The following is a 27,938-nucleotide window of genomic DNA, read 5'->3' on the forward strand; positions in this document are numbered from 1 at the left end:
CCTCTCCTCTTCTCCGCGCCGAGGTGATTGGTTAATGTCTTTGGCTATTTAAACTCCGCAGACAGCACATGCATTTTGGAAACACAGGAGATCAAATTTGAGACAAAACAAGGGAGACTTAATACAGATCTGATCTTTAACCAACAGATTTCAGCATAGAAAAATGTAAGAAAAACATATTTACTGCTTAACTAGGTGTGCAAAAGCCAAACATAAAAAGGCACGTACGTGTGTGTGTATATAAATGGACTCACTGGAAGTCTACAAATCTGACACAAATGTAAAAAAAATAATAATAATAATAATGATAATGTTTTCAATAAAGAGACAAAAGATCCTCATGAGTATTTAGTATAAAAAAAACAACAACAAGTAAATCAACCCCTTTAAAATCATATTGAATCCAAACAGATGTCTTTATGTACAGCAACTAACAACCTAAAGTGATGCATTAGTATTTTTACATTCATGAGACACACATCTTTATGATGACAGATATTCCAGAGACGTCAAGAGGGATGTTGATCTTACAAAGAAACCATGTATGTTCTGTATAAGGCGTTCTTGTCTTTAACTAATACTGTTATTCCAGTAAAAACACAGAAAGAACCTCCGCTTACCTTGTGAGTATCGAGCGTAAGAGCAAATAAAACAAAGAGTCCCCTTTCATTCACAGAATGAATATTAAGTCATAAAATTCACAATGAAATTTAGACGCCTTTGACAAGTTGGTGCATGAGTAACGGAGACATCTAAGACAGAGACGGAATGGCCTCGGCGGACTGACAGTAACAGTTTATCCTCTCAAAGCGCAGCTCGGCTGTACGTTAGGCCTCTGATTGGTCCGAAATGCTCCAGTTCACTGGTATTACTGAATAAACCGTGGAATGATGGAGTCTGATCCAAACCATATGGACCCGGAGAAGCAGAAGGTATTTTAAGGGGAATCTTACACAGATCCTCAGGTTTACGCTTAACCATCAGAGGAGAGTGTATAATGTTACCCAGAGCTTTTCAGTATCAGGAGTCAATGAGGCACAAACAGCTTTACATGCTAACTGACTGCAGAGGTCTTTGAATATGGAGTGTAAAAACAACACTGTGGGGGCAAACCGTTCCTGCTGTCAAAGGTCTTAGCGTTTGGCTCTCTTAGAAGGGGGCTCCTCTGATTTCTGTCCTCCCCGCGTGCGCACAGCAGGAGGGCTGGCCTCCCGTTTACGGGGCCCCTTCGGTGCCGCCTGGCCCCTCGCCCCACTGCAGGAGGGAAACAAGGAGCAAGTGTCAGTCCATTTGTTAATTCCAGGGTTATTTGTGAAAAGTGGAGCAATAACTAGCACATGCACACAGACTGCCGCTTGTCCACACGACACTTAGACTGGGAGAAAGAAAGAGAGTTTTTTTTTTGTTTTTAAAACAACCGTTTCGGATTTCAGGACTTCAGGAATATTTCTGGAATTCAAAACAGAGTAAAGAAACATTTTGGACAATCTGTTCTGAAACTTCAAAAAGGAGAAAAACCACGAAAAATGTGAATTAAGAACGACAGTAAAAACACATTTTCCCCAAAGATTAGAAACAGTCGTGAAAAGAAGGAGTAACTTCTTTCAACATGTTGTTTCTATTCACTGAATGTTGTGGGAAGACGATTAAAACATCCAATTATAAATAATTTATCTTTAAATTGTACAACAAACAGGAAGTATTTTAGCTGGCAATGTGAATAGATTTTAATGAATGAAAGAGGTATTTATGGGATTCTAAGATGTATGATATGGTTGATTTCCCACACAATACGATGTTATTAAGGTGTAAATGTCTCTACTTGTATATGAATCTAACACTTACAGTGGAATACGACTTTCAGCTGGTACCTTGAGAGCTAAGCAGCAGTAGTATTATAGAGAATAATGATCGTCTATTACTCTTGGGCCACTCCTTGATATCTATTGGAGTCAAGCCATGTGTGTAACACCCTGTGTGTGTGTGTTTTTTTAATGTTACTATCCCCGTTTGTTTCATATTGTGCTTTTAAAGCAGGGAGCATTAAATGACAAACAAGATGGACTCAAAGCCAGTTGTTGAAGGTCTTCCAGGTTTTTATTTATTCTCAAATTCAGAATTTTCTTTGTTTAAAAGACCTCTGATTGGCCCCGGGTGAAAGACTGAGGTAAAAGAATATTTTGTAGTATGATGCTTTGGTCTCACGGTTAGAAGCTGAAATGTTTATCAGCTGAAGAGTTGTCTGTCAAATAATCTTAATGATCAATTAATTTTATTTAAAAATGTTCAAAATAACTGTAAATAGACACTGTAAATGCTCAGCTCAATCAGTCCAATGTGTTGCATACTTAAATTGAATCTTGAGATCTTCATATAAATACTTGAGATTTCTGATGAAAATAAGCCAAGATCAGCAGCTCACATCAGAATAAACCGAGACAAAAAACAACAAAGTTCCCTCTCCTGAAAGAGACAACGGAGACCGTACGAGCAGGAAACACGAGGCAGGCGGCGACAGAGGCTGCGCGTTCTGCGAAGAACATCAACACACCTCTACATCTAAACATACAGCTTAGTTACTCGTCACCGAATTAAGGTTTAAGATATCGAAAATTGGATCTTTAAAGTACAGAAATTCTCTTTTTCAAATTATGCCTAAAAAGAGTAAATAAAATAAATAAAATCCGGCACATAATTTTGGACTGCTTCGAGCTTTTTAATTCACCTCCTCTTAAACCTCGGTAGGCCTTGCAAAAGATTTACTACTTTTATTTAGGGAGCTAATAACTTGAAATTCCAGGAAAACTTTGGGTAAAAAGCTCTCTTTCACGGAGCCACACTTGCAGTCGGATTCTCCTTTAAGCTCTTTCATGCAGCTGAAGCTCAAACTCACCGCGTGCCAGCTGTGGTCTCCTCTTTGCCGTTCTGTCGGCTCGCTCGGGTTGATGGTTTACTTGGCTTGTTTCTGGGGAGCAGTAAAAGAAGATTGTTGCTTTCGTACTAATTCTTCCTGGCTTACATATTCAGTGACAATGTGCTTTCCAAATTCTAAACATCAGACACTAAAACAGTCAGGTGTTCATTTATCACCAAAGACGCACAAATCTTTTAAATCTTACTGCTCAGAATCAAATTTGAACGTTCCAGCATGTCTGGTTTTCTGTGTTGTGTCCATCAGGTTTTAGTGTTACTGGAATTACCTCTCAGCCTCAAGGCGAGACGCAGACCGAGTCGTAGCTCTCGTCGCCGTCCCTTTCTCACCTTCCTCTTCATCCTCTTCATCATTCTGCTCATCATCGTTCTCATCTGCTTTCTTGTCCCTTTTATCTGTGGGAGAGAAGATAAAAGTAGACGGTACAAGTTGCACGCAGCATGAGATGGGTGGATTCGTCGACGGCAATCCTTTAACACGAGTTAAAAAAAAAAAATTTAAAAAAAAGATTTTGAAGCAATATTTAAAGATCTTAAAACCTGCCACTCAAGTGAAATGTCTAAATCAGAGATACTCATTGCGCGGCTCGCGAGCCACATCTCCTCAAGCTTTAATTGGTGGCTCGTACTCACATAGTAGCTTATAATATGGTATCAATAACAATACATTTTTTCAAATAACATACAGCGAATACTGCACAGTATTAAGTATTTATATTAAGTTTGCGTTTTTGTAGTATTAAGTATTTTTATCAAGTATTATTTAAGGCTTAATGGGGTTTCCTAAAGGGGGCTCTGTTAAACCTGGCAACGCAGCCCGCTTAAACCACCGTCACACTTGACCGCAGAGCACGCTAGCTCCTTTAGCCAGCGCGAGATGCAGGCACAATGGATCGGTTTTTAATTAAAAAAAAAAAAAGAGCAAAAAACCAGCACAAAAACCATGCTCATCCTGAATGTCTCACCAACAAACTACAAATACAACATGAAGAAAGTCAAGGACATGCATGCCAGCTTCCGCTCATCCCAGTACTAAGGTAAATGTGGTCTTAATTGAACATGCATTGGCTGTGTTGTTTCTTTTTTTGTGGGATGTAGAAATGCATATTTACAAAAGGGGACTTAGTATGTTGTGGTAAAATTGGCTCTTCCCTTGATTTGCTCTGCCAATGTGGCTCTTGTGAAAAAAAATAGTGAGTATCACTGCTCTAAATCATCATGAGAAGTTATTTTAAAGCTTCACACCTGGCATACAGCAGTGAAAACGTCTATAATAAATAATGTTCATCTTATTTACATGCTTCCATCTGTAGCACTGAGGTTTAACTCCATATTTACAGACCTACATTTTCTGAAAGAATCTTTGGAAGTTATGGCCTTCATACTCAAGATATATTCATGATTTAAATCATGTATTTTATTTCATTTACCTGAATCGTCTGTAGCTGCAGCCTTTGGCGGCCGTCCCCTACGAGCAGCTTTCTTTGGAGTCGTCTCCTGGTCATCTAGTTGCTCCTCCTCAGTCTGAAAAAATTACACCGACTCAGTCTGATACGAGTAAAGTAAGTAAAAGAAATAAAATGTTGGATTGACACTGCTAATGATTTAAAAAAGGTCCTCACAAAGACAACAATGACACCACGACAAAGTCCCGAATGCACACATTTAAAACACGCAGATGCATAAAACTGTGATATCTTAACTTGACTTTAAACATACATCCTCTGGCTTGTTCTCACTGCAGACGTCCTCTTTTACTTCGTCTGACTGCCTTCTCGAGGGGGAACAGCCTGAAAAAGAAACAGTCATTTGTTCCGTTTAAACGCAGATTTTCTTTGTACATGCAAAGTATTTCAGATGGCATAAAGCTGAAGTTGTTGTGTGCCACAACCTCTGTGGTAGTTTCACCAGAACACAAAGAATCATTTCACGTGAGAAAATATGCATCAAAAGTGTTGTTTCTCACTAACCGTCTTTGTCAGGTTGCTCCTCACTTTCTTCTTGTCCTCCGTTGTCCTTCACCTCCTCTTGAGCCTGGGTTTCCTGCAGGAAAACACATTTCAGGAGATACAAACAGAATTTAGGATAAATATGGCCAAAGCAAAGTGATTATACACAGAAAGGCAACACGGTAAAGTGATCCACACAGACAAATAAATCTCACCTCTCCAGAGTCCTCCATTTCCTCTGATCTCTTTCTCTTCATTGCTGGCACTCCTGGAATTTAAATAGGACTGATCACAGCATATCCCCTCATCTGTTTAGTTTCCACAGATCGGTTTAACTCCAGCATTCATTTACACCGACTATCATTGCCAAAAGTATTTATTTATCCTATTTTACAGGTTATTAACAGAAACTGCATCAAAAACCTTCGTTTAGCTCAAAACAAAGAAGAATGTTGCTAAAGCTGCTCAACATAACAGACAACGCAACACGCCCTCTACATAACAAAGCGAGCGAACAACGGTGTGTTCAGTCAGAGGCTTCTTCAGCTAGATCACAACGAAAGCCAGATCATTCCTGCCCACAGCAATAAGTCAAAACAATGCCTTTTACAGTGGCTAATAATGGTCTTAAAGTTTTTGGCACTAATAAAGTATCATTTATCTCAGTTTAACATCTTGCTATCCACAGAACAAATCAGATGTTGAGGTTTGATCTACTTCTTCTTTGTGTTCTGACCAACATGCAGCCTTTTATTACACTGACACATTTTGTGTGTTTATGTTCGAGTGTCTCCAATTTGTCAAACCCGATTTACACATAGGCGTCTTTCCATTAATCTAGTGGCAACTGAACGTGTCTGTGGCATGCGAGAATTACCCCACTGGTGCTTTTCAGAAACATTTTAGGACAGAAATCGGACCAAGTCAGACCCAGTAAGATATACGCACTCTGTTCAACAAGCTTAGACGTGTAGGATGTTTTCAGCTGTTTGATGAATATGAATGATGAACACTTCACGTACCGTCCAAACTCGCTAGAAATTCAAATATTGCGTGTGCACCAGAGCTCAGAGCTCACCACAGGCACGAATTGTGAGGAACATTAACAGAAAATTGACCGAATGCCATCGCTACAACAGATCGATGAAGCCATTAAGGTGACATAGGAGTTAGTTCCTAATACTTGATAATAAATAAACTTTTCAATTTAATTAATATTAATTCACGACAAATAACCCCATTTGTCCCCTGCAGCGTGTTTGTACAATAAACACAACGATGCTGGGATTTTGCTCCTTAGTCTCAGTCATTTTAAGGAAAGAAAGAAAATGAATGAAAGCGCAAACAAACTCACGTGTGTCCAAAGTCTCCTGCAAGTCTGAGCCTGCTGCACCTTCACTTTCCTCTGCAACAGGAGACGGCAGACTGACCTCGCTTCCACTTTGGCTACTTTTCTTTGGTTCACTCTCATCTTCAGCACTCTAAAAAGGAAAAAAAAAAACATTTAGAAGAAAAAAAAAAACACTTAATAGATGTGGCTGGAGTTTGATTATCAGTTCTAAAGTTTCAATAATATTACATGAGCATAAAGGGTTGTGTTGTCCGATATTAAGTACATGGGGGTCTTAACAAACCTCCTCTTTCTCTGCTGCTGTCAGTGATGCGGTTTCATCAGCGCAGCCTTCAACTTTATTTTCATCTTTCCTCTGATTTTCTGGTATTGAAAACAAAGTGACAGCAACATCAGAGACAGCCACACTCACATCATCTGGACCACATTACTCTTTCCCCTGCAGGACATGTGAGCATGACAACAGTTCGTAAAAACCTAAAAAACCCAATACAGACAAATGGAAAAACAAATACAAAAGGATTGTACGGATTGCACCCAGTTAAACCAGTAAAATTAATCAGATTTATACATCATACAACTGGATGAGTCACATTTTTCAAGAGAATGGTATCATTCATCTTTTGCACTAAAATTTTTTGTTTTAAAAACCAAAGTGGCCATCCCACCATCTGCGACTTCTTCGGCTGTAGCTCCTGAACGTCCTGCCCTGTCACTCAGTGTCTCCTCTGCCTTCTCAGGTGCTTCTGACTCGGGTACTTCTGATTGGTCGCCCTCCGCCTCCTCCGTGGCTCTGGATGATTGTCCTCCGCGAGGTGTTACTTCTTCCATAACCGTACTCTGCTCATTTTCCTAAAAATGTAAAAAGAAAAGGAATTAATGACCTTTTCTCACTGTATTGTTCCTTGGAAAAAAAAGTTCCATGATTTGGTGTGACTTACCTCACCAGTTATTGGGTTTGTACCTTCCTTTTCACTGCTTGTATCACCTGACGTTTTAAAAATGAGAGGAGCACTTAAGTTCATCCATAAACGTAAGTATTTTATCATCTCATTTCTGATATTTTCAGCTACACGGTTAATGATGATGTTTAATTCTTCTCTCTTACAAACTTGGACAAATTCAATTCTTTGAATTTCCAAATTTGGTGCAGACAGTAAATCTGACATTCTTTGACTGATTCACCTTTGCGTTTTCCTCTGCCGTTGGTATTCTCTTCCTGGAGAACAAAAAAATAAAGCGTTAACACAGAGGATACTGCGTCAACACATACGAATTGATGCATATTCTGAAGCTGAATTAAAAAAAAAAAAGAGCTACTTTTTCTGACAGGTCTGAGCTCTTTTCCTCTTCATGGCTGTCTGTGCTGGAGACCCGACCTGAAAAACAGCAAGAAGATCGATTGAGGAGAAAGAAAGAAAATGAATAACATGAAAATCAGTGTTCAGGTCTTTAATAGCTGCAAGGTTACACAATAAAAAATAAAATAATAATCTATAATAAAATACATACAAAATAAAGCATTTTTCAAACCACAGACCAGTCTGTCTGTGGTTAAACCGCGTTCAAACAGACAAATGAGAAGAGGCAACAAAATGAAATAAATTATTAGAAAAAAAAACAGCAACAATTGACTCACTAATCTGATTGGCTAGTGCATCCTCAGTTTCAGGTTCTTCAGTCTCGTTGGACACACTGGCTTCCAACTAAAAAGAAAAAAAAAAAAAAGCAGACGCAGGTAAACAAAAGAACGTGAACAAGCATGAGACATCACAACATTTTTGACTTGCAAGTGAGCACGAGAAACTCTCACCCTCTGCAGATCACCCTCATTTGATGGAAGATTTTCTTCCTCCACTGTCTCACTCTCAGCTTCACCTGGATGAGAGGGAGAAAAAAAAGCAAGGGTGAAAATATTCATCTGAGTATATTTTGGATTAAGTTGAAATATTTATCATATTTGATGTGACAGACTTCGGAAGTAAAGAGAAGCAACTTGCCCATAACTATATCCGTCTTCCTCTGCTCCTCTTCACCTTCGGCCTCCACTGCCTAGTGTTCAAAATGAGATAGTTTCAGTATTATTTTCCCAAAATGCACAACAAAATTTGACAGAAAAAACAATTGAAGTGTGATACAGTGCCACATAGATCATCACTCACCCCAAGCCTAGTCTCTGTGACTTCAAACTCTGGCTCCGTTTGCTCTTTATGACAAGACACGGGGTTAAAAGTCTGTCAAAGGCCACCATTTCTTTCATCAGTGTCTTCCAGTACTCACCTGGCATCCTGGGAATGTCTGAGACTTGTTCAGTGGTGTCAGAAACAACAGGCATTGTGCTCTCCTCTGCGACTCCTGCCATCTCTTCTGGTTCTGACGTGACGGCGGCAACAGCTGATAAAACGCACGAGAAGGCCATGAAGCCGATGCACAGATAAAATATCACTTTGTTTTTTTTTATATATTAATGTCACAAAACGCAAAGAGTAAAAGATTTAAAAACAAATGAAAAAAAAAAAAAAAACACCTTCATCTGCTGGTGCTGCCCTCGTCTCATCTGGTTGCGTCTCAGGAGGAGTTTCAGCATTTTTTGTTTCTTTCTCTTTTAAATCAATCTGACGTTTATTTGCAGAAGCATCATCTTCCTGCGCAGAGACAAAACGTAGACCTTAGAAAAAGCCACTCGAGACAATCCAAAACAGGGGTATTATTTCCATCAACAAGACAAAAAGAGATTTTAATTTCCCAAATGTCACGCGTCTTTACCCGAGGAGCAACTCTCTCCGATGTTTCAATCTCCATTGTGTCCATTTTTCTCTCCGAGTCTTCTGACTCATCTGAAAAGAGATGCATATTCAGCTTGTGTTAACTCCTAAGGGATAAATGAGCCAGATACACATTTAAACCTTTTTCCACATACCTGCTGTGTCTGGTTTTTCATCAACAAGCTCAGCAGTTTGTCGAGATGGAGCCGGTGATGCCTCTGTGTCGGTGAGCTCGGGTTCAGGAGCTTGTTGGACCGGCACAGGAGGAAGCAGCTCCTTCTCCTGAGCCGTCGCAGTTTCCCTCAGCTGTGCGTCAGGCTGATAAACCAGTGGTTCCTCACTTGCGTCTTGACAGATTAAGCTGGAAGACACTGTGCTGTCAGGGTCCATGGAGAGCAGCGTCAGAGCCGCCTCCTTCATCTTCATATCGGCGTCCTGAAGCTCCATTTCAGACGTCACTTCCTCTTGAAGGCACTCTGGTGGAAGCCTCGCCTCCGCTGAGGTACAGACATCCATAAGTGTGAGCAGGGCGTCGGCCTCGGCCGGCACTGCTGGGATCTCACCCAGCCGGGTCTCTGTCTCACCCTCGGGTGGTTCGGGGGTGATGTCACTGAGCGCGTCACAGGTGTCATCTGAGAACGAGGTGGTGACAGTGGTGGTGACGGGATCAGAGTCTGTGCTCGTTTCTTGGAGGAGAGGTTGTTTCTTCGGTGGCTCTTCTGTCTCGAGACTCGGAGAGGAAACGGAAGACTTTGAGGATTTATCAGATGTTTCCGGTTTGTCGTCTCTTTGGGTCGTTTTCTCTTCTTGACTATCAAATGTATTCTCTGGAACTTTATCTTTCTTTTCCAGTTTTTTCTTTGCACTCTTTGAGTCTGATTTCTCATGTGAAGGTTCATCAGAAACTTTATGGTGCTCTTTCGCGCTTCCATCTTTTCTCTTCTCCTTTGCCGCCTCAGGTTTACATGCACTCGCTGCCATTTTCACATCTGGACACTTCATTTTCTTGTCGGTCTTCAATGAGAATGGAATCTTGGTCTCGTCAGTGGATTTCCCTTTTGATTTTTCTGTGGTTTTTCCTTTTTCGGTCGGCTTAACCCTTTTTGGATCTTTGTCACTTTCAGAGCTTGACCTGTGTAACTTCTGGCTGTCCTGGTCTGCTTTAGTCTTTTCCTTCTCACTATCCGTTTTCAATTTGGACTTGTCTCCAGACCTGTCCTCACTGTGACTCTTTGACCTTTTCAACACTTCCTTGGAGTGTTTCTCTCTTTTCTTGGCACCGTCTGAGCCAGGCTCCATGTCAGAGCGGTCTTCAGAGGAGCCTGCAGAATCCGGGCGAAGCAGCGGTTTGAACTCACTTTTGCCTGGAGGTTTCTCTCCTTTGGCTTTTTCCTTTTCTTTGATCTTATCTTTTTCCTTCATTTTGTCCTTCTCCTTCTCTGCTTTAACAGTTTCCATCAATGCCCCCTTTACCTTCTTGACATCTTTAGAGATTCCCTCTTCAGCCATGCCTTCACTCATCTTTCCTTCTCTTGTACTTGTGGCCACCTTCTTCTCACTTTTGATCTTAAGCTTCTTCTCTCCTTTTTCTTCAGAGGGGAGTGTGACAGCAGCGCCTTCCTTCGTCTGTGATTCATCCAACAGATGCTCAGATTTTTTGTCCAGCTTCTGTTTGAGCTTGGTGCGTTCATCCGACAGGCTGCGCTCCTTGTCTTTGCGTTCTTTAGAGTGAACTTCTTTGCGGGGAGGACGGTCAAATTTTCCAAACAAACGTTGTTTGAGAGCCTCCTGAGAGCCCTGTTCCAGCTCCAAGATGAAGGAGTGTGTTCGGCCTTTGTCTGTTAGCTTTTTGCTTTCACTGGACTCTTCTGATACGCTGCCACTCATCCTTCTGTGCCTCTCATCGGATAATGGTGATTCTGACAGATTTCTCATCAGTTTAGGCTGCAGGGTCTTCGAGGTGGAGGATTTTATTTCCTAATTTAAAAACAAGACATAAAAAGATGTTTGTAACAACTCACAAACTCAATGACAAACCTCGTCTCAGCCAATTTATTCAGAGGCTTTCGCGTACCGCTTTCTTGGTAATGTCTCCTGTATCTCCTTTCTTCTTGCTTGAAACTTCTCCCTCTTTCCTGAAAAGTGATATTCACACAGACATTTTCACAGTGCATAAATATCAGAAGATGCGATTGTCTGCAGAAGCTGCTGTGGGAATTTGTGTCCGATCTTTTCACGGCTCACCTCGAGTCTAGTTTCCTCTTCCTGCTGAGGGCCATTTTTTTCTCCAGAACTTTTCTCTCTTTGCGGGCCTCTTTGGCTTTGGGGCCATCCAGCCCAGCAGAGTCTGCACTTTTTTGTTTTTGGTGATCTGTGTAAGACATCAGAAATGATGCAGTTATTTCACACTGAAGAGTGCATATGGTTCTTTCAGCAGAAGACAATTGAAGGACATTCAGAAGAAAAGCAGCAGACACAAAACAGATAGAGAAACCTTGTTCCTCAGCCTGCGCTGCTTTCTGTTTGCGCTTCTCCTCCATTCTCTCTCTGTTCTGCTGTCTCTTCAGCAGCCTTTCCTCTTTTTCTTTTGCCTATGGGAACAGTAACGCATTTATTTAACATTCAGTACACAGAATTAACAATTTTCCAAACAAATCTTTGCCGATCATCCTCAAAACATTTACACAATTACGACTCACCGCAGATCTACGACGCTCTTCCACCGTGATCTCATCATCTGAGTCGCTATAGTAACGCGAGTAGAGGTAAGGTTTGTGGACATAAGCCTTGCGGCGGGGTTTGCGCTCTTTGTCTTCATCTCCTGTGTCTCCGCCGGTGAGTTTCTTCTCTTCTGTCTCACCTTGATCTGAGGATGAATATATATATGCACAGAGAATAAAACATTCGCCTCCAACATCCAGTCTGCATTTATAAAAGCTCTAAGATGTTTTCGGGTGGAAACGTAACAAATCCACAAAATGATTAATAGCTGTCAAAAACAGAAAGTTGTCAGAGACCATCTGATGGAAGTTCTCCCTCTTCAGAGGAATCGGACGGCTGCTCCTCTTCTTCACTTTCCTCCTCAAAAGATGACAAGTCGCTGGTGTGGACAGAGCTCACCGTGATGTCGCTCAGGCCGTCCAGGTCAGAGTCCTCCAAAGAGTATTCTGGACAGCAAAGATACATCGTTTCTTTTTTAAATTTCCTGTCTTAAAAACTAAAACAAAAACATGAAAGTTAGCATTGGATACTTTTTAAACTCAACCTGGGGTTGTCAAATGATTTAAATATCCAGTCAATATTTGGTTTCTTGATTAAGAACAAATGTCATTGTGGGAAAAATAGCATAAATGTATAAAACTTTACAGCTAAAAAGTCTGCTTGTGAAGGGCTGGATTATAAATAAATACATTTCATTTTTCCATCACTGATCACTAAACAAATCCCTGATTGCTCAAATATTCAGGGTCACAGATTTAATTTACGCCACAAACAAAAAATGAGGGCAGGGAAGTTTGGTTGGAAACCCCAACATGTGTTCCAATGTTTTCCTTTATATGTGCCAACATCTGAAGCTCTAAAATCACATCTGGACATCCTTAGACAACCATGGAATTAATAGTTTTATGGTCTAGAAAACATTTTTTCTTGCTTTAAATATATGAAAAAAAAACATTTCTTGTAATTAAAATGACTTTTTTTACAATAACATAGAAGCAGCGCACCCTTTAGATGGATGCCTGCTGTAAAAACACACACAGGACACAGCAGCTCACCCTCTTTTATTCTCTCTCTGGCTTTCTGCTTGGCCTGACTGGTAGACTTCTGTGCATCATCATCCTGTTTCTCTTCTGAGGCTTTGCCACCAACTTTGCTTGTGTGTTTGTCCCTCTCCTCCTCTAGCTGCTCCTGAGCACCCGTCTCTTCCTCTTCCATTTTAACCTCTTCTGTTAGCCCCTCTTTTCCCGGTTCCATCTGTTCCTGTGTGTCCTCTGCCTTGACTTCTGGTGTTTGGACTTCTGTCGCCACTTTTGTCTCCTCTGCCTCTTCCAGGAGCTTCCCGTCTTGGTCACTGTCACCCTCATTAACAACATCCATGTCCTGCTCATTGTCCTCCATCAGGTGCATGGGGTCATCTGGAGTTTGGCCTCTACGGCTTTTTTCGGTTGCCCTGACACTAGCCTCCTGGTTGAGAGAGGTTATGGTGTCCAGGATGGACATGGCGTCACTGGCAGCCGTGGCAGTTGGAGTCGACGTTGAGGCTGCAAACATATGAACAGGTTTTGATAAAGATTTGTTCACTTCAGGGCATTTAATTTTTAGCTTATCACATTTATGTTGTAAATATCTACATAACTTCCAAGTAAATCCAGACAAAGAATTGGCCGTTCAGTAAAAGCCAACTGCTGCATCCAGATCTCCTCAATTGAAGGAAACAATCAAGCAGTGCACACACAGCTGATAAAAAGAATGACATGTTTCATACCCTGTTCAGGAATGCTGCTCTCTGGTTTGATCTCCACTGGAGGCACAGGAGCTGGTGGCTCCTCAGAGTAGCTGCCAGGAGACAGAAATTCACGCACCACCCTCTCCACTTGGGGCCTGAACATGTGGTTGATTTTGGGATCCACCACCTGCGCCACAATCCTATCCACTCCCTGCTCCAGCATGCCGGATCTAAGTGAGACGGCTTAAGTAAGTGTGGGAAACTTTAACATGCAGTTATATAGTGGCAATGATGACAGGAGATTGTTTCTTCCTTACTGTAGGACAAGCTGTCTGATGTTGTTTCTCAGCTGGTTTTTGTTCAGGTGAGGGCTCCATGTGTGATTAGAGAGATGATTGGACACAAAGTTGTCCACTCGCTGTTTTAGGTTCAGATAAGCAGGCTGCAACAGATTTTTAACGTGTCCTTTAGAGATCCAAATGCACAAAAACAATACTATTCATTTACACTTATTTCTAAAATCTAATCCAACTTAAAAAGCTACATCTGCCTGTACACTTTCATTTTGCTTCTCTTTTTTAAAGAAAAGTAACAGAATTAATTTGAATACATGTAAATGACCATTTTAAACCCACTTTCATGAATGTTGAGTTAAAATTGCAAAAAAAGCTTGAAATACAAGTGTTCCCCCTCCATTACAATGATCCCCTAATCAAACTCTTAAGATTAAGATGTTCCACACAGTAATGCAGTTGTTATTTTGTGTATCTGTCCTCCCAAATTGGATTATCCAACTACGGTCCACACTAAAATAATTAGAAAATATGGCATAGCAACGAGATACGTTACCAACTGGAACGTAGCTCTACTAGCTGAGCCCTCGGTGACTAAACTGCTCCAACAAAATACAAACTCGACTGTTAACGTGATCGTTACACAGTTAGCTACTTTACACACCAACTTTAACGCTCAGATATAGTTTAAGAGATGTTGGGAAGATGATTTCGACCATTACCTTTGTATCAACGTCTGCCAGACAGTCCCTCCTGAACTGGTCGAACAGACCCTGTGTTTTCAAATGACTGACGATCATTGAGACCAGCTGCGGGTCTCCCGGTGGTAGACCAGCCATGTTTTAATATATATTCAAATATGATTCAAGTGGTTAAAAGAGGAAAATACCGACAATACATCAGGTTGTTTCCGACTTGAACGCGCAATCTCTCTGTTATGGGTTGTGACGTTCAAAGTGGGTCTGACCCGGAAGGCTTAATCCACCTATCAAAAGAAAAGCGCTTTAAATAACCCGGAAGAGTTTAAATACACACGTTTTTAATTAACTAAATAGAAGTTTAAAAGACCCTTGCGGATTTAAAATTGAATTGACGAAATATTACTGATTAGCAGCTTCATGTTTGTAACCACGCCATGATGAAAAAGAAAGCTGGAATATGGCATTCATGGTAAAGTGTTTGGTAAACCTCGTCAAGCCTTTAACGTTTTGTTCAAGTGGCGCCATCAACCGGCTACAGCCGCAGCAAGTTACAACCACAAAAACTTGCGCATTCATGTTTTCTGTATATAAACTTATCGAATCGCTTCATTAGATTTTGACAGTATTACAAAGAGGTGTTATGATATATATATATATCTATATGCTTGACAATCACATTCATGCGTACTGTAGCTCGCAAATGTCTCCTGTTTGCAGTTGGCGGGACAGTATATCAAGTCACTAATCAGACAGCCAAGTAAAAATTTGAATAAAATCGACATAAATATGAGTGTGATGGAGATGAGAAATATATATTTTTTAAATTAAACAGCAGACTAAAGAGGGAAAAAAAACTACTGGCAGCGGTGGGATTCGAACCCACGCCCCCGAAGAGACTGGAGCCTTAATCCAGCGCCTTAGACCGCTCGGCCACGCTACCGTGTGACATCACAATTGACAGGGTTTTTAAATAAAGTCTGTCAAAATTCACTGATAATATTCAGAATAAAGTATGCATTCTCTCTATAAAAAGGTAAGTTGGTTAAAATACTGATACCTATAATAAACTAATATAATCCAAAAGCATTGCAATCTTTATCCTCCAAAGTGAAAGGTAAAAAAAGTGCCCTTTTGGAAGGTTTTGATAAATATCTGAACAATAGAGCATTTATACAACCTCTACATATACATTAACTACATGTGAACAATAAATCCTTTTGTATTATTTATTAGAAAATTTGAAGTATTGCTTGACGGAAATCAAAACATGCTCTCTAAAGCAAGCCAAAAACACCTTATCTTTACCATATGGAGAATATACTTGCTTTAAGCAGTTTAACAGTAGTACTTTGGTGTCAACACCGTTGCAAACAGAAACATCTTAAAAAGTTTTGCTAAAGAGATAACAATAAAAACACCTTGAGGGAAAAGTACTAGACATACATAAGGACAGCACAACGTACAAAATAAAAGAAAGTGAATATCCATGCATAAAACAGTTTGTCAAGTGATAGGAAAATAATCTGAATTTTTTTTCTCCTTTGATTATCAATGTATTATCTTAAAGAATAATAAGATAATACGAAGAAGTCCTCCCACTCAGGTTTCAGTTATCCTAATGACAACATTTGCTGCTTATCTGAATTATGTATGATAATAATAATAATAATGATAATAATAATTTGAAACCCTCTAATGTATATAAATCATAAAACGTGCCAAAATAATGGCAGTGACACTAAATCAGGCTGGCCCAGAGTCTCTTGTGGAGGACAGATAAAACCCCTTCAGAGGGAGATGAGCAGGCTTTCCAGATGGGCTCAGGATTTCTTTGTGGGGCAGGTCGGAGGAAGGAGTCTGTGAGAGTTGGCACGCACCCACTGGTGGTCAATAACATTCTGAAGAGAGAGGCGATCGATGGGGTTGTGACGAAGCAGCTTGGAGATCAGGTCCCGCGCGCCATCAGAGACAACTTTGGGAAAGTTCAAATCCACCTGCGAACGGCAAAGTGGAATTTATTTATCAGCACAGTGACTAAAATGGTAAAAAAAAAAGAAGAAAAAAGTGACATTTACATCAAATGTAGCATTTCATCCTTTTATTACAGATGTATCACTGCAACATTCCTCCACTTAGCATTTGGCCCATGAACAGTGTTGTTCCTGCAAGTGCCAGGATAACAATAATAATTTCATTGTTTTCTAATCCAACTGATTTTAACTGATCTCGGGCTGCTGAAAACCAGTGGTTGCTAGTGTCTGTAGCTACACTGGATAGCAGTTTTCAATTCCTTAGCAATTATTCAAAATATTGTGCCATTACAAAGACTGCAGGTAACAAAAACTACCAGAACGTCATTTCATGCACAGACATAATAACACGGTACATATTCGCTTTAAATAAATTAGATTAGATTAGATTGAAAAAGGAACCAGATTAGCTCCAGCATGCTTGGCAGCAGGGAGGCTAATCCCTGACTGCACTGACTAGTATAAGATGGTGAAGTTACATGAAGGTTTCTTCTCAAATAGAATCAAAGGCGCTTGTGGAAGATGTTCTTCTCAGACTTTACTTTTCATGATTATTGGACTTAAATGACTGAATATATAGCACACCCAGACGGACACCAACCTTCATAATCCTTTTGTACGTTTCTGTGTGACTGGCAGTTTCAAAAGGCGGGTTTCCAACTAAGCATTCGTAGCAGAGGACTCCAATGCACCACAAGTCCACCTTCTCACTGTGGGTGTGGCCCTCAATCATCTCTGGGGGAAGGTAGTCCAGCGTCCCGCACATAGTGCGACGTCTGGAACAGTTTAACACAAGGTGAGCAGGAGAGGCTGAGGCAGGCAGCACACAGTGATCAAAACAGGTGAATATTGTGGTGATTTGACACTCTGGTACCTCACCTCAGAGAAGGAGCATGAACAGACCAACCAAAATCAGCAATTTTCAGCTCTCCACGATAGCCAAGAAGTAGATTCTCTGGCTTGATGTCACGATGAATCACTTTCTTCTCATGGCAGTAGAGTAGAGCATCAGATATCTCCTCCATGTACTGGAAAGTAAGACGCGTTTACATTAGAAAATAACTACAATCAGCAGTTGAAGCAGTGTTTACACTGCCCAGTACACACCAAGTATCTGCAGCTCAGACTCAGCACGTACCGTTGCAGTACGCTGATCATCAAATCGGCCATATTTCTGCAGTTCTTTGTACATTTCACCACGTGGAGCGTACTCCAGCACTAAGAACACCCTCGTGCGGTCATGGAAATAATTGTAGAAGCGAAGAATGTTTGGATGCCTGTAAGTTGACATAAAAGAAAAAAAATTAACAAGTGAAATGAATTAATAACCTTTAAGGAAAAAGATTACAACCTTAAATATATTAATGTAGTATCCACTTACTGGATCTGTAACTAATAATTACAATTAATAAAACATGAACATTTGGAGATGTTTTCTGATTATGAGACAACATTTCCAGTAGTCACCAAAACATCCACAAGACACCAGCTGGAACCTGTGTCTGAAACTGGGTCATTTAGCTCGAGCAGAACCACAACTATTTTGTAGAGTTGATTTAATGTGTCATATCGTATGATCAATTTTAAAATGCTGTTTAAAGGACATAGATTCTGATCATTATAAGTGACCATTTAGATCAATTACAAATGGTGTGGGAATTGGTCCAAGTTGTGTAAACTGTGATCATACATAAAGTAAGTGTTTAAGACACCTCAAAGTGTGTATATATATATATATATATATATATATATACATACACACACACATATATATATACATACACACACAGTAGTTTAGTAGTAAATATAGATCAGTTTGAATAAAATAATAAAAAAAACAATACATTTTTTAAAAATAAAAATACAAGCTACTAACTTGAGATGGGCCTGAATCTCAATTTCTCTCCTGAGCTGATGCTCCACACCTTCCTTCTCCATCTGTGACTTGAATAACACCTTCAGCGCCACAATGGCCTGAAGTTTCTTCACCCTTGCAAGGTACACATTGCCAAATTTGCCCTTTCCAAGCGGCCGACCAATGTCGAAGTCCTCAATGGAGATTTTCCTGATATAAAAAGTACAAAGAATAGTTAAATACATAAAACTAAACGAAAATAAAGAACATACACCTGGGAATGTAGTGCTAGAGTATACTTACTTGGGTGGAGAACTGGAAGAAGAACTCACACATTCTCTCCCAGGACCTAAAAATGCCAAAACGGTTATTACAGGCACATTTCCTGTAGTATCTAAATGGCTTATATATGAAAAATGACCAGTGCTTAAAAGCTTCGGCAGTGGCTACTGTTATCTAATTTCTGGCCACGCCTGCATTTAAATAAAGAAAAATTAAAAAACGGTAACAAAAAGATAACTTTTCAGAAGATGACAATTGGTAGTTAAGAGATCACAAATTGACAAATGAATTTCACACTGATTATTGACCTGCACACAACCAAAGCCCATTCAGCTGTGCCTTCATAATCAATACCAGAAACCTCCCCGCTAACATTTTGCCTCTTGTCTACAGATTGTGAACATTTACATGCAAACATCGGCTGTATAGAGATTATGGCATTATAGGAGGAAGAAGATGTTACCTGTGACAGTATTCTTGATCGTCTCCACTCGTGGTTTCACCAGCACACGCTGCGGTCCTGCCACCGTGCTCGGGGTTGCAAACTGATATTAGGAGCAAACATGTAGCTTAGTAAAAGATTGTTGACATTACAGCTCCCTCGGCTAAATAACTCTTAATGTTTTCTACATACAACCAACGCAGTGCCCCCAAATAGCAGAAGCACTGAAAGGACCAATGTATTTTATTCAACCAAATAATGTTTTCAAATATTTTCACACCACCTCAGACTGAATCTAATGTACCATATTGGTATAGAGTGTTACTAGTAATCCCGTATGAGTTCAACTTTAGAGGTTTAACGCTTTGAGTCAATCTTCACTTCTTTTACTTTACAGCTTTTGCTACTTACCGATCTTTGGAGACCCCTGGGCTCATAATTTTCCTTATTCTGTAAATAAATAAAAACAGCTCAGATTAGCTCACAGCAGATAAGAACTTCTTTCTCCATCATCCTTCAGACTAGGGCTGCACAATATATTGAAAATGTATCCCTATGGCAATATCAACATGCACATAGATGTCAATATTGCAAATCATGGGATTGCATTTTTTAGATACTCCAATTCATGTTTTTGTCACAATACTCAACAATATCTTGCAGCCTTACTTCAGACTTATATCTAGCTCCGAGTTGTTACTAGCACTTGTATACGATGCTCATGTTACTTGTGCATTTACTCAACAGCAATAAAACTGAAATTATAATTTTTGGCCCAAAATCCACCCTCCCCACCTCCCAGCATTTCTCACTCTGCATTGATGGTCACTCCGTCACTCCCTCCCCCCTGGTCAGAAATCTCGGCATCATCATGGACCCCACACTCTCCTTCAAATCCCACATAAACCAGGTTACTAAAATAGCCTTCTTCCACCTTCGCAACATTGCACGCCTTCGCCCTACTCTCTCCCCCTCAGCTGCCGAAACACTTGTCCATGCCTTCATCACCTCCAGACTCGACTATTGCAATAGCATCCTGTATGGCCTCCCCTCCTCTGCTCTTCAAAAACTGCAATATGTCCAAAACTCAGCTGCCCGACTGCTCACTCACTCCCCCTCCAGAGAACACATCACTCCCATCCTTCAACAACTTCACTGGCTTCCAATAAAACAGCGAATCAACTTCAAGATCCTTCTCATCACCTACAAAGCCCTCAATAACCTTGCACCTCCATACCTCACAAACCTCCTCCACCCCTACTCCCCCACTCGACATCTCCGCTCCTCTGATGCAAACCTCCTCACTCCCTACTCCCCCACTCGACATCTCCGCTCCTCTGATGCAAACCTCCTCACTCCCATCACCAAGACCAAGTACCGCACCCTTGGGGACAGAGCGTTCTCCATCGCTGCCCCTACCCTTTGGAACTCCCTGCCCCCCACCATCCGGAACTCCGATACACTCCCCTCATTCAAAAGCCAGCTCAAAACCCACCTGTTCAAAATCACCTACAACACCTGATAAAATGTTCCTCTCTTCTCCCCCCCCCCATGTGCCTAAAGTCTGTAACAGTGTTTTTCCTCTTGTTTATGTCTTGTTTTTTTGTCTATGCTTTCTGTTTGTTCCTTATGTAAAGCGTCTTTGAGCATTTGGAAAAGCGCTATATAAAACCTATGTATTATTATTATTATTATTTACTCCATTTCATATCCTTTATTTAACTAGAAAAGGTCTCACTAAGTTATAAATTCTCCTCTTCCAGGAAGTCCTGATCAAGATGGAACCATAAAACAAATTTCACATAAAAGACGTATTCAAAACATGTATAATATGCAGACATTTTTTTTTATTTAGTCTGTACCAAGTAGTCCTGACAAAACATATTTTCAGAGGTTTCCTTCACAGAGAAATTATGTTTCTCTGTTTGTAGTGTTATGGAGCAAAACTACTTTCAATGTTTAACAGTGTCAGTGACTTTCAGTTAAATGCATCTACCTTTATTCCTCACTTGTACATTTACTTTAAAAAAAATAAATAAATTAGGACAAAATATCTTAATAGTGCTGGGCTGCTCTGAACAACTGGTCCTTTTGTATGGTACTTTAAGTTAGTTTAATTGGGATGTTAGCTGTTCTATTGTTTCAGACAACCTGACATGAAAAGGAAATTAAACATGCATCACCACTACATTATTGTCAAACGTTTGTATGTTGGTAGAAGTACCTTCTGTAAGGCAAACACATGGAATTTGATAGAAAACGTTACGTTTCTCTTGTCAAACAATAAAAAGGTTTAGTACGCCATTTCAAAAGGAAGATCGTGTTAAAACCACTGCTCAAAACCTTAAGTTCCAATTCATGATTTACTGTAAATAATACCTGCTCATTTGCATTTCTATTGAGTTTGACAGGAACACAAATTATACTGAATGTATCTTTTCCACAGCTAACGTTGTTGAATAGCAAAGTAAGCTAGCGAATACAGGGTAAGCTAACGTTAGCTAAAGTCTGCGTCAACGGAAGAAATATAATTGCTCATAGAAGTTGTTCTACCTTCTCAACTGTTGCCAACTCATAGCTCACTTTTTAAAATAAAAACATATTACCTGCATCGTTGAGAAGAGCAAATGTTTTAACTAAACAACGTGGGACTTCCAGTCTTTTCTTTAAAACGTCCTAAGCCGCCAACGTTTTCAAAATGCCAGTCTGCAGGAACGTGATTGGTCGGTATGCTGCTGATAGAACATTCCCATTGGTCAGAGTGACAGGAAGTGATAGGATGTCATTGGTGAACACCGGTTGTCAACCCGCCCACTTCTTGTTCGTTCCTTTGTTTTTATTTTATTTTTGTAAAGGCCCAGTCAATTACATCTTATTACGTGTTCTTTTTAAAAGTGGGGGGTCTTCAAGTGTCTTGAGACTGAGTCAGGTTATCGTGACTATGCTCATAACGCTGTTTGTGTTACCTGAATTATTTATGGTCATTCTACTGATTTATACAAGACCTAAAACTTTCTTTTTTGGGTGTGATTTTAGTGAGTTGTAACGTTTTAGGCTGTATGCAACCATTGTTATAATGACATACGCATTGTTTATGACTACATCGATAATAACTTGTCTATTTTGTAAAGTGTACAAATTTCGTCTTTTGTCCAGGTAACAGTCGAGAACTCAAATGTATTTATTTACATAAATATATATCTGAATTTAAAAGAAAAAGCTTAAAACAGTCCATCCTGACAAATCTGTTGCAGTTTGTTTCTATACAGAATGAGAACAACACACAATTTTGTGAAAAGTCACTTTAATCAGTCACAACATGTATCAGCTTCCTAATGCTGGATTGCTCAACCATGGAGCAGATTTTTTTTTTTAGGCTTCATTCTTCCAGCATTAAAAAAAAAACATAACACCTGATGGACACATCATCAAGGTTAAAAAATAGATTTTCCACTTGCCATACTCTTCAAAGATGCTAACTATAACAAATTTTTAAATTTGTGTACACCAAAGACAGATGATCATTCAACAGTTAGTTCGTGAAAATCGGTTTATTCAAAGCTATTTCTCTTTTACAAGATTAACCTTCAGATGCAATACAATTCAGAGTAATGACAGATGATAAACAGACATTAGTATTTTTCATATTAAATCATGTCAGCAAAGACCATGAATCAGCAACGGGGACGTGAGCTTCATTTTAAGAAGTTATGCTGTGCATTTGAATCACCACAACTTATCACCTGCCAGTGAAATATATGCTCTCTGAATGTATGCACTGTTAAAAAAAACTGTTAAACAGGAAACAGGTGGACGTTTCTTACAGTTTGTTTCAGTTCTTTGACTTTTTAAGCCAACACCTGGATATCTGAAGACAGTCAAGAAGTGACAGTGTCAAATTTTGCTTTATATTATGACTGAGTTCTAAAGGACGCATTGAAAAATAACTTATTTTCTCTTTTTCCCCCTTTGTGTGACCAAGGTGAGACTCCCCATTAAGCTAAATGGTTGGTGAATGTGATGGTACAGCCTGTAAAACATATAGAAAACAACTCCATAGTATTTCTGATGTGGTATCTCTTCATTCAACAAATTTCAGTCCATGAGGCAAACTTATAAATCAATAAGAGAGACTTCTTTCAGGTATGTTTATTTTTTTCAGTACGTTTACATCGATGATGAAGTCATTTCATATCATCACCAGACAATGAAAGGTTATTTTATCCATTAACAATTTCTAATCTGATTTAAAAGAACATGCATTATCAGAAGTAACATTATTCAATTACATTTTGTTGCTATAAAGGACAAGAAATGTTAGATTATCGCATTTGATTTTTTTCCCCAGCACATGATTTCTCAGTGATTTTTCTTAATTTGTCACTGTGTGTGTCTGAAAAATGTGTTATACTATTTCCTAAATTATTTTTATTGGTGGAAAATATCAACAAAGCTTTATATATGAAATTGTGATGACCTGTAAGCTCATGTGAGCTATGGATTCATTTTTATCAATAACACTTTACAAACTCACATACACTTGTGTGAAATGGTAAAATTACTGCATTTATATAGCGCTTTTTTGGTCCTACTGATCACTAAAAGCGCTTCCCAGTAAAAACCATATTCAAACAAACAAATTCATACAATGCTGTCTTCTCTTTTTTTTTTTTTACCCCTACCATAAACACTGATGAATGCATCAGATGCAACATGGGGTTCAGCAACCTGCCCAAGGACACTTCAGCGTGTGGAGTTGGAAAGTCGAGGTTCTAACCAGCAACTTTCCAATTAGATGACCGTTTCCACTCCTGAGCAACAGCTACCCCATACAGGAAATTTCTGCATACCGACTACTTGGACAAGTAGTTGTGGAGACCTCAATTAGTCTGCATTAATCTGAATTGAGCAATTAGTGAAAACCAGAATGCAGGACGGTAGCAGGACAGCCAGTGACCGACGCAGACTTGGAAAAGGATCATTCGTATCCACTGTCCTGTTCTCATCATTACCCTCTGCTTCTGGAGCTTCACCTTCCTCTCCATCCTGTTGTTCTGCACCATCTCCCTCCCCCTCTTCCACTGGTGGACTCTGCCGCGGCTGGAAGATCACGTCCAAAAACTCCAACTGGCGGAGTCCACGGAGCATCCTGCAGCCCCGCACTATCTGCAATTCGCTGAGCGTGCATGCCCACAGGCACAGACGTTTCAGATCCTTCAGCCGGCTGGCGCAGAGCAAGCCCGGCCCCACCTCCTTACCACCAAGACTCAGCTCCTCTAGGCCAAGCCATCCTGCCCCCAGACCAAGGGAAGCCATCTGTAACTGGTAGCCTTGCCGTCCTGTAATGCCTATTTCCAGAAACTTGAGCTTCGAAAGCCCTTCCAAACCAGAGAGACCATCTTTGGCAGCGCAGCTTCTAAGCCCGTTTGCTGTTACACGAAAGGCGTCACGTAGCTCCAAACGACAGAGCCTCTCCCATGATGTCAGACTCTGCAGGTGCTGGTCTGTGAAAGACGGCACATTGTTGAGGACTAACCTCTCAATACCAGTGCCTGAAGGAGAGCCAAGTCCTTTTCCTTTCTGATCCTTTCCTTGCTGTGGCACACCAACACTAGAAGTGGCTTCTGCTCTTTCATGAGAAGGATGAGAAGAAGACAGGCTCTGGCTGAAAAAACTACGCGGCAACTCACAACCACGCAGCTCCAGCACCCGCAAAGATGGAGGCAGGATCTGGCAGTTGGGTAGGCCTCTCAGGTCTGCATGCAGAAGATAGAGCTTACTCAGGCGCGGACATTTTGTGGACAAATGTTTGAGCCAAGACTCAGAGAGAAAGGTGCCGCCTCTGGCAGAGAGCAGCAAACCACGCAAGCGAAGGCACCTTAGTCCGCAACCCAAGTACTGACGCAGCAGGACCCAAAGGATGCGGGATGTCACCTAACACACAGTGGACAGTCCATGCATGTGTATGTTAATGATGAAAGATGGAAGGCAAAAGAGAAACAGTTTGTCTCAACAACTGCACAGACATACATCCATGATACAATACGAGGAGACTTAAAGTTTATTTGTAGAGCACATTTAAAACACAACAGCATTTCAAAGTGGTTTACAAGATGGATTAAAAACAAACATAGCATGAAACATTAAAATTCCTCTTAGAATTTCAAGATTCAGGATAACTGGCACCCTACATTGTAAGCTAAGAATTAAGAATATCTTCAGATATAAATGGAAATGACCCAATTCTGTATCATCTAATTTTATGAAATGTCCAAGTTGTTGAATACACACACCTGCACAAACTTGTTTTTCTATCTTTTTGGTGATTCACCATTGATGTAGTAAATTCCCTTGCTCCCAAATCCCTAACCATCACAGCTGAATGCCTAACCCTAAGCTTTACCATAAACCTAACCTTAATTAAATTCTAACTCTAACCATAAAAACAAGTTCTCATATCAAAAACCGCTTTTAATATGTCAGGCCCACCATTTTGGGACCATAAAACCTGTTGAACCTCATAAGTATAGTGGGATCCTAGTTTTTGGACCAAATGGACCCCATCCCATTACCCTAAATTGGATGAAGTGGGTATAAAGAATGAATACTGGGTGAGTGCTTTGGGTCATTGTCGTGCCGAAAGACCCAAGAGTTTGGCCTATAGTCCACTTGTATGACACTGGGTAACAAATTTCCTTATAAAATGTCTTGGTGGATCTTTTGTTACAGTCTATGTAGAGCAGGGATGTCCAAAGTTGGTCCTCGAGGGCCGCTGTCCTGCAGGTTTTAGATGTTGCCCTGCTTCAACACACCTGATTCAGATTAAATGGATCACTTCAAAAGATTGATAAGTTCTGCACAAGCATGCTAATGATGCCTTGATCTGAATCAGGTGTGTTGAAGCAGGGCAACATCTAAAACCTGCAGGACAGCGGCCCTCGAGGACCGGATGTGGACATCCCTGATGTAGAGTATATCATCTTTAGCTAAAGGTAGGTCATTCTTTTCTGTGTTGACTTAATTTCATTGTCTCGCTCAGCAAAATCATACCCTCTCCCCATAAAACATTATCCTACAGAATTCTTGCAGTAATAAGATTTTTTTTTCCCACAGTACGCACCACCCATCAGACATCTCTCCCTAAGTTTCACCTTAGCGTTACTACAGATTTACGACTGTCCCACTTTATTGATAACATTACAAAGCAGTAAACGTGTCTTCAGATTTTTAGGGACTGAATTGAAGCCTTTTGACTTTTATTTTAAATAATATTTCTAATGCTCTAAGAAAAGCTCTTTTTTTTCGCCGTTAGGAGCATAAAAACCCTTCTATGCTGTAATACCATCATTCATTGGCCCATTGTGGTGAAATTAATACTGTACATGAATCAGCCAAGGTTGATTACTTTTTCCCTTTTTAGTGAAGTAATTTAAATTATTAAATGGAATATGGGGGCTTTTATTTCAGTGCTATTGTTGTTCAGCAACTTTAAAAAACACTTTAATAATGCAAAATTGGTGTATTTGCATTTGTTTCTAAAGATATTCGAAATTCTGTGCTGTCAGTTCAGGGATGCCATTACTTCTGACCAAAAGGGCTATCAACAAAGAAATGTTTAAAGTTATAGCTGTTAACAGAAGTGACATTGTCACATATGTTTCTATGTGTAAGCAGTTATGTGTGTTTTTTTATTTATCGAACAGACTGCATAGATTGCTTTATTGTTCATTACATAAAAGTTCAATTTGCTCTGTATGCAAAGAAAACAACAAAAAGCCACACTGTCAGTAACAGTCTTACCCCTTTCCATGCGGTCAGATCGACTGTTCTCCAGAGTCTTTGGTCTTTAATAAGGCGCTTCCATCTCTTACACACTCTAGAAACAACGTGAATAAACAAGGAAGAAAACTCATTCATGCGACAGGGGTCACAACAAAGGAAAATCTGGCACTGAGTTTTGTTGTAGACTAAAAAGAACTGGTAAAATACTATGAGCAAGTTAACACTTCCTTACCTCCCAGCTCTGACAAGCTCTCTTACGCTCAAATACGACAACACATCTATTAAAATGTTTTCGGGAAAGTAGTCCAGGTTACAGGCTTTAAATTCATCCATTTTGTAAACAAAACTCTCAAACCTTTAACACGGACTAATATCCTGACGCACCCGCGTTGCGCCCAAATCAGCAATCCCCCCGGAAACAGTTGCCCATTGACCGTGGGACTAAGCGGCGGTATACAAATGCTATCTGATATATTTCTTTTTACTGAACATAGTGCGTCTAGGTCGATGTAGTCTTACTTTCAATAAACGGTGGCAAATTAACGAGACGAGCTGCGCGACACAGCTTATTTAAAACAAACTGAGAAACGATATTGCCACCTAACGTTCGTTGGGTGAACAGTCCACTGCGCCTGCGCGGCTTACCGGACAAGATGGCGACTAGCAATGGTGGAGGAATGGAAGTGGATGGGGCAGGCGAGTATTTATCTGTTCTACCATTATTTATGCCTGACATTTGCATGGATCTGCAAGCAGATTACCGCAGGTGTTGCATAATTGTGTTATGAGTTGTCGTGAGTGAAGACGTAGTGGTGTTGAATGATGTAAGTTGCGAGCTTGCTGACATAAGCGGGTTAACGTTTACAGCTCCGAAGCTGTCAGAAATTCATCATTCTGGATGTGCAGTCTGTTCTCCGTTCTGTTGGCTTACTGAGTTTGTGGCCGTTTCATGAACCTAAATCTAACAAAACAGTTGTCTTTGGAAAACAACCCTTTATCTAGCTGTGTAAACTACAACTGCACACGGCGAGTGAACGCTCGTGCCCTACCTCGTAATTTTAAAGGAAAACTATCCGTACTCGTCCCACAATATCACAAGTTATTTAGTTT

General features: G+C 40.2%; 2 protein-coding genes and 1 non-coding gene across 5 annotated transcripts; all 3 read right to left on the bottom strand.

Annotated features, from left to right (window-relative positions):
* Positions 1-335: 335 nt before the first annotated feature.
* Positions 336-14,681, bottom strand: bod1l1 (biorientation of chromosomes in cell division 1-like 1). The gene is made up of 30 exons (XM_075481812.1): positions 14,459-14,681; positions 13,761-13,885; positions 13,483-13,673; positions 12,773-13,258; positions 12,014-12,163; positions 11,696-11,862; positions 11,491-11,587; positions 11,241-11,367; positions 11,071-11,131; positions 9,152-10,973; positions 8,998-9,068; positions 8,759-8,876; positions 8,512-8,625; positions 8,394-8,437; positions 8,232-8,283; positions 8,045-8,109; positions 7,871-7,937; positions 7,552-7,610; positions 7,417-7,450; positions 7,173-7,219; positions 6,900-7,083; positions 6,515-6,594; positions 6,235-6,361; positions 5,096-5,148; positions 4,902-4,974; positions 4,651-4,721; positions 4,362-4,455; positions 3,201-3,327; positions 2,894-2,965; positions 336-1,254 (listed from the first exon to the last, which is right to left on the bottom strand). Exons 1-30 carry the CDS (start codon positions 14,573-14,575, stop codon positions 1,134-1,136), a joined length of 5,016 nt encoding a protein of 1,671 aa, XP_075337927.1. The 5' UTR covers positions 14,576-14,681; the 3' UTR covers positions 336-1,133.
* Positions 14,682-15,295: 614 nt separating this feature from the next.
* On the bottom strand, positions 15,296-15,377 carry trnal-aag (transfer RNA leucine (anticodon AAG)). The gene has a single exon. It is a non-coding gene; the product is annotated as a tRNA-Leu (tRNA).
* A 280-nt stretch (positions 15,378-15,657) lies between these two features.
* aurkb (aurora kinase B) lies at positions 15,658-27,458 on the bottom strand. 3 transcript variants are annotated; one of them, XM_075481814.1, is made up of 10 exons: positions 27,061-27,458; positions 26,847-26,922; positions 19,458-19,496; positions 19,068-19,149; positions 18,626-18,671; positions 18,344-18,532; positions 17,606-17,744; positions 17,347-17,495; positions 17,069-17,243; positions 15,658-16,431 (listed from the first exon to the last, which is right to left on the bottom strand). In XM_075481814.1, the coding sequence occupies exons 1-10, from the start codon at positions 27,159-27,161 to the stop codon at positions 16,258-16,260; spliced, it is 1,170 nt and encodes a 389-aa protein (XP_075337929.1). In that variant the 5' UTR covers positions 27,162-27,458; the 3' UTR covers positions 15,658-16,257. The 3 variants fall into 3 exon arrangements, with proteins under 3 accessions (XP_075337929.1, XP_075337930.1, XP_075337928.1); XM_075481815.1 differs by lacking the exons at positions 26,847-26,922; positions 27,061-27,458 and adding an exon at positions 21,653-21,760; XM_075481813.1 differs by lacking the exons at positions 15,658-16,431; positions 17,069-17,243; positions 17,347-17,495; ... (3 more) ...; positions 19,068-19,149; positions 19,458-19,496 and adding an exon at positions 22,334-24,980.
* Between the last annotated feature and the right edge of the window lie 480 nt (positions 27,459-27,938).

Source organism: Odontesthes bonariensis, chromosome 13 (genome assembly GCF_027942865.1).
Source record: "Odontesthes bonariensis isolate fOdoBon6 chromosome 13, fOdoBon6.hap1, whole genome shotgun sequence".
In the NCBI taxonomy this organism is placed as follows: Eukaryota; Metazoa; Chordata; class Actinopteri; order Atheriniformes; family Atherinopsidae; genus Odontesthes; species Odontesthes bonariensis.

Excerpts from the sequence above, each read along its gene's own strand:
- bod1l1 (XM_075481812.1), bottom strand. The coding sequence starts at position 14,575 with ATGGCTGGTCTACCACCGGGAGACCCGCAGCTGGTCTCAATGATCGTC. Across the intron at positions 12,164-12,772 it reads CAGAGAGAGAATAAAAGAGG|AATACTCTTTGGAGGACTCT; the intron begins GTGAGCTGCTGT and ends TTTGCTGTCCAG. Across the intron at positions 1,255-2,893 it reads GAGACCACAGCTGGCACGCG|TGGGGCGAGGGGCCAGGCGG; the intron begins GTGAGTTTGAGC and ends TCCCTCCTGCAG.
- aurkb (XM_075481813.1), bottom strand. The coding sequence starts at position 27,161 with ATGGATGAATTTAAAGCCTGTAACCTGGACTACTTTCCCGAAAACATT. Across the intron at positions 26,923-27,060 it reads GAGCTTGTCAGAGCTGGGAG|AGTGTGTAAGAGATGGAAGC; the intron begins GTAAGGAAGTGT and ends CGTTGTTTCTAG. Across the intron at positions 24,981-26,846 it reads ATCTGACCGCATGGAAAGGG|GTGACATCCCGCATCCTTTG; the intron begins GTAAGACTGTTA and ends ACTGTGTGTTAG.